At 36.9% G+C, this 6,498-nt stretch overlaps 1 protein-coding gene across 1 annotated transcript in view; it reads right to left on the reverse strand.

Moving 5' to 3' along the window:
• Window positions 1-2,293: 2,293 nt before the first annotated feature.
• The window catches only part of LOC144962446 (arginase-1-like), a 23,059-nt gene continuing 18,854 nt past the window's right edge, over window positions 2,294-6,498 (reverse strand). Inside the window, exon 11 of the mRNA XM_078895435.1 lies at window positions 2,294-5,136. Coding sequence (XP_078751561.1) covers window positions 4,940-5,136 — 197 coding nt within the window. The 3' untranslated portion in view covers window positions 2,294-4,939. The remainder of the gene's footprint in view (window positions 5,137-6,498) is intronic.

Here is a 6,498-nt window from a genome sequence, read left to right on the forward strand (position 1 = left end):
TTGCTGAATATAAAATCAAATCGAATGACATGACATTAATTTTAAATCATTTTGAATGTGACAATTCATAAGAATAAGAGAAATCATGCATTCTGTGATTAAAATGGATTTATTCCTTGATATTGAGATTTTTACCAAAATATACAGAATTTTTACATTGCGAGTGGCAAGTCTTTGCTGATTCCAATCACTCTTTACAGATGAAATTGATAGTGTTGATTTTATGCAAAAGAATTGTCATTTTCTCTCATTCTGAGCAATATTTTTAAAATGTTTATTTACATTGCTAACTTCTGATGTAAAATAGAGGGAGAAAAAATAAGAATCAACTAAATGTTATAATAATCTCTCACTTTGATTTCTACTTCAATGAATTATAATATACTGGTAAAGGCTAAAAAAATGTAACCCCCTTTGTATGATTTTGTAATTTATGTATTTGTTTTATTTGAAAACGAATTGGGCGAAGGCATTTCAATATATATACTTTAAAAATGGTCACGTCTGAATCAGGGATCATATGCCACCCTTCTCATACATTTGAATTGTATTGCTCACTACTTAGCTGGTTTATCAAAGAGAATGATTTTAATCTGAGGTAATTTATGTCAATTTCTTTTTACTTTGAAAAGAGGTTTCCTGGTGCTGAAGTAAGTTAGATTACGTTTTTGATCAAATTTATTTAAAACATTCCAATTATTGGCAGGGTATTAGTTGATTGACCTCGGAAATTATATTTACAACAGATCTGCTTTTTGAAAATTAAAAAAAAATAATTTACTGGCCTTTAAAGTCGTAATCTAAAATTCGGTAAGGATTAAGATTTCAATTTGTAACAGAGTAGAAAAAATACTTTTGCATTTTCTTGCATTTTGTTTGTGAAAAAAGTGTCTGTGAAGCAGTGCCAGACAAAGCAGATAGAAAAATACAAGAAAAAATCAACCTGCTTCGTCTGGAGATCGAAGACCTCCTGATGAACGGTCAGATGTGCTACCCTTACACCACAGAGGTTACCTGATACATAGGATAACTTAATGCTTATATTCTTCATAAGGCTACTTGTTTCTGCAGTGAACCCTTGCTTTGCATCATAATAAATAAACAGGAGGTCTTGGGTTCGATCTCCAGTCTTGTATTTTTCTTCCTGCTTCGTCTGGTACGGTTTCATACACCCATATTTTTTTATCATCACTTCCTGTTCCCTGATTTTTGACTTACTAACCAAATTATTGTATTTCCTGTTATATTGTTTTATTAATTACGCATACCTGAGATGGTATTCTGATTACCCTAGATGTGAAAAATTTGATACTCTTTATCTTGTTTTACATTCTATTTGTGGTTAAATTACCCACCTGAGCGTAATGTTTGAATAAACCATGGAAAAAATGGATAATTATCACGCTGATTGATTGTTTATGTTTACTTTTGTTCCGGGTTTTGTTTTTTTCTATCTTTCAAAAAGGTTTTGTGGCCTTAAAATCCATTGATAGATATTCAAGTTTGTAAACAAGAATACTCAAATTGCACCAAATCTACTGGGGTTTAGTATTCTCTGGTGGCAATGTTACCTATTCGACAATAAGTAACTTATCCCCAAAATACGACAATAAGTAACTTATCCCCAAAATGCACGTGTAAGTATAATATACTGAACGTTTTATGCAAGTTGAAATATTGATGGTTTATGACGTACAGTGCCACACACATTCGTCGAACTACATGGGACAGCCAAAAACATAAACGGTTGAAAGACAAGGGAATCAAATTGTGATGTAGCCTACTGTACAAGTATATGATCTAAATAGTGAATGTTTTTCTTAGATGCTTTACTCGCTTAACCAGTGTCGCAATGCATTTCCTTCACGAATTTGTCAAAATATTGTGATAAATGCTCACATTTGTGGGTTTGATTGGTTTGGGTGACATGCAAGTGGTAAGACAAGATGAAAATGAAAAGTGAGTTGCTGTCAGTGGTGCTCAAGGAAAATAATGCTACAATTGGTCGAGCCATTTAATACAACTCACAGTAATGACTGTACCTTTCGTTTCCTGGTCGTCGTCTTGGTTTTATTATGTCTTTATGAATTTGTCTGTATCAGGTTATAAGTCCACGAAGGCAACGGCACTACATACTTGCTTTGTTCCTCTCTCTCTCCATCTCTCTCTCTCTCCTCTCTCTCTCTCTCTCTCTCTCTCTCTCTCTCTCTCTCTCTCTCTCTCTCTCTCTCTCTCTCTCTCTCTCTCTCTCTCCATTGGCAGTGTTTGGGTGGGAAGGGAGTGGGGGGATTCAAAGCTGTCTCAGTTTAGTTTTTTAAAACCGTGATACAGTTCATGGTGCCGTGAAAATTTTACTAACACAATGAAGGACATGATTTGGAACTTGTGTCCTTGTTTGTTGAATCTGTGAATTTGTCGAATGCATGTCCGACAAACGGGTGTGGCCTGTTTCATTTAAAAATCATAAACTTGGGCGCTTAAATGACCTAAATAGTGTTGAAAGCGCCGTTAAACACTTAAAAACAAACAAAACATCATAAACTCAGCTAAAAAAAAACATCATTGTAATGTGAATGGGAATTTCTTGCTTGAGTGGTTTTATCAATTGCTCTAGTAAAACTTAGCAACATATAAATTCCAGAATTTGGCATTATACCAGATGTTGGGCGTGTAAAAGTGTCCTTTAAGACGTTTCATACAGTATATGTTTTTTTCTTGTATGAAATGAAATCATTCTCTTGACCTTCCAGAAGATTTTGGGAGGTCACTCTTGCTCAGCCCTGTACCCCTATGTCTGCTGTATTTTTAATTGGTCTCTTTCGCTTTGCCCTGTACTGAGTATATATATACTTTTTGGTTTGGGCTGCTGCTGCTGCTTCTCATTGTCTCACTACAATAGTATGATGGTCTATCCTGGCGGCGCATTTGTTGCTGCATTTATATGTACAGACGTGAACCCACCCAGTAGCCTTGTCACAACACAATGCTCGACCAGACGCTCTGCAGTTTCAGGTTCCTTGTGACAGTGTGTCATGTGGCGCAGGTGGAAAGTCTCCACTGATGAAGCATTGCTGCCGTTCGCAGGGACTTGATCTCAGTCTGTTTGCTACAACCCAATGCCTGCTCTTGCTGGTACAGAAGTCTGACAACTTCCCTCTCATTTTTGAGGGGTCTACTTCCCCACCCCCCTGAGGTTCAAATTTTGCCAAGTCGACTTCCATCTCGTCTGTGCAACCCTGTCCAGACTCAGGCTTGGGATGGGATCATCCTAACAACAAATGTATAAGTATATTATCTGGAAGTTATGCAAGTGGCTTACTTAAAAGCCATCAAAAACATGTACAGTTTGCAATATGTGACAAACCATCTTTAACTCATATGGGGATTAGCCTGGTGCTTAAAATTGTATTATTATATTATACCCTTTTTGGTTTTGGGGAAACCCCCGATTTTATCATTGATAGCGAAATAATATCAAGTATAATACGAGGCATTATTACCCTCTGTAAAAAAAAAAAAACCCAACCTAAGAGTTCCAGAATTTTTACTCTCATGTATCCAGTCTTTACTAGGGACAGGTTTTGAAGTGTAATGATATCCTGGTCACAATGATTAATTCTTATTGTTGAATCGCTAACTACAAGAACCAATCATTGTAAAAAAAAAAAAATAAATACATACTGATAAGAGATTAAAAAGTTGAGGTCATTGAACAGGTATAGAAATACGATTTTTGAATTCTTTCCCAATGCCCTTCCTCAAGGTCATTCAGCAGCATTGGAAACTTATTCAAAATTTCCATTGCGGGAGTTGAAGAAGTTTACATTTTCAGTTAAAATATATGTTTGAGTAGAGTCAGTTTTATTTCATAATTAACAAAAACAAACAAACAAACATTTGATTTTCTTTATTATGATCATTTTAACTTTGAATTCAAAATTTCCTTTATCTAGTTCATGCTGAAATAATACCAGGCTGACGTGATGGGTCACATATTAATATGATGATAGTCAAATTAACAAAGTGATTGGAATCCACCTTTTTGCCTTAATTGAATGTTGGGGGCATGTCTAGTCAACACTGTCCAATGGGCACCAGCGCCTGTTGGTCAGGACTGACCAATAGTCACTTCGTTTATTTTTAATCACCTATGTCTTTTTTTGTGTGGATTGTCTGATGATCAGCTATAGGGAATGAGATTAGCGGAAGAGTAGCGTCCCGACGTGATGGGTCACATATTAATATGATAGTCAAATTTACAAAGTGATTGGAATCCACCTTTTTGCCTTAATTGAATGTTGGGGGCATGTCTAGTCAACACTGTCCAATGGGCACCAGCGCCTGTTGGCCAGTAGCCTATTGACCAATAGTCACTTCGTTTATCTTTAGTCGCCTGTCTTTTTTTGTGTGGATTGTCTGATGATCAGCTTTAGGGAATGAGATTAGCGGAAGAGTAGCGTCCCTTGATTGGAAGTCACGAGCGGAAAAGTTATTAGAGAGAGAACGTCATGTTGGTTGTGCGGCATGAGACACTTCACCGAAAGCGAGGACCAGAGAGACGCATGTGCAAAACCATTTTGACGTTCTCTCTGTAAGGTGACGTCCAATCAAGGGACGCTACTCTTCGCTAATCTCATTCCTATTGGGAATACTACTACTACTACTACTACTGCTACTACTACTACTACTACTACTACTACTACTACTACTACTACTACTACTACTACTACTACTACTGCTACTACTACTACTACTACTACTACTACTACTACTACTACTACTACTACTACTACTACTACTACTATTACTACTACTACTACTACAACTACTACTACTACTACTACTACTACTACTACTACTACTACTACTACTACTACTACTAATAATAATAATAATAATAATAATAATAATAAGAAGACGCTGTGGGGCCCTATCGACCTTAAAGAAATTCATGAACATTATTACAAGTACTGTTACTGGGCATATGGTGTCGTGGGTGTCTGGAGTCGGGTTTCCATTGTTTGCTGACAAAGCTACGAATAATGAGCTCGAGAACGACGTCAGCTGACCAGTTGGCGTCCGTGGTGGAACAAAGCAGGGGATTTAACTCTGTCACGTCCATCAATGACAAACGACCTGGATGCAAGTTCATTTTAACGAAGAAATAATATAGTTAGTAATATACTATAATGATATACCCTTGTGATAGTAACAGTAATTAAAGAATAAGCATTTCACACGAAACCAACTACCGGATGTGAACTTATTTGCAGGTCTTATAACCCAAATTGTTATGGTCTCATTGTTGTAATGGAAACTCTAGCACAATTTCCTCGAACTCATATGTATGCCCCTAATTTTTCCTCCTTTTGATTTCTTGCTGTCACTCCATTCCTTCCTCGAACTAAATTTATCACTGGGACACGGTTTCCTCGAACTAATTTCAATTTCACGCAGCCAACTTTTTAAAAAAATTAATTAATTAAACTTCTCCTTACCAACCATTTTCAGGATTTCCCCCAAAACTTCGCACCCAACTAACACAAAAATGTATGTTTTATCACTCAAACACAATAGCAGTAAGTTCTTGCGATACATAATTTCTTTACCAAAACATACTCTACAACACACTGGTTATTTTCTTAAAATTTCGTGATGTACAAAAGAAATTTGAACCAGAAAAATGTTGGTTGTATCGTAACGAATGTGACGATTTTCCTATAGTTGGTAAGGAGAGGGTTAATGTCTTTTTTTTAAATGGCGCCGCTAGGTGATTTCGACAACTGATTATTTACTATGGCATTGGCAGTCGTGTACCTATGTGTTGATCTTTTGTATCTATCTGCACTGCATGTGTGTGTGTGTGTGTGTGTGTGTGTGTATACACAATATGATGCACATGCAGTCACATAGCCACTCACACCCCATCGAAGTTTCGCATAACCGACACCTCTCTGCTTATTCCTAGCACTTCGCCATTTGTTCTAAATTCAATGTCACGCGCCATGACTGGCTACGACGGTAAATGAATGTTTTAACATACATACAAACAACTTGTAATGTGTCATATATAAATTTATTTCCCTCAACATATCTATGAAATAAATAAATAAATAATATAGTTCCCTTTCTTCATCCTCAAGCGGAAAGTGTCATAGGGTCTATTCCAAGGGAAGACTGGAATAAAAAGAAAGGTGCCAGTCGCAGCACAGCGCCGCAAATTGAGCTAAGGAGAAGTAGGTTGCTGAAGGCCAAATAACGCTATGGATATAGAACTAGGTATCTTTTGGGTGTGTAGCAAAGTCTATACTGCTGAGCATCATTACATCCCCCCCCCCCCTTCCCATCAAGTCGTTATGGCAAGGCACGGTTTCCTCGAACTTTGTTGCATGTCCCAAGGACGTGCTGGAGTCTATGTACTCTCAGACCGTCGCAAAATATTGTCCATTACAACAATATTACATTACAACAGGCCCATTTTCTTTTAATGTATTTCTA

The sequence above is a fragment of the Berghia stephanieae genome, chromosome 1 (genome assembly GCF_034508935.2).
Source record: "Berghia stephanieae isolate SIO BIC M18660-M18661 chromosome 1, UCSD_Bste_1.3, whole genome shotgun sequence".
Taxonomy (NCBI): domain Eukaryota; kingdom Metazoa; phylum Mollusca; class Gastropoda; order Nudibranchia; family Aeolidiidae; genus Berghia; species Berghia stephanieae.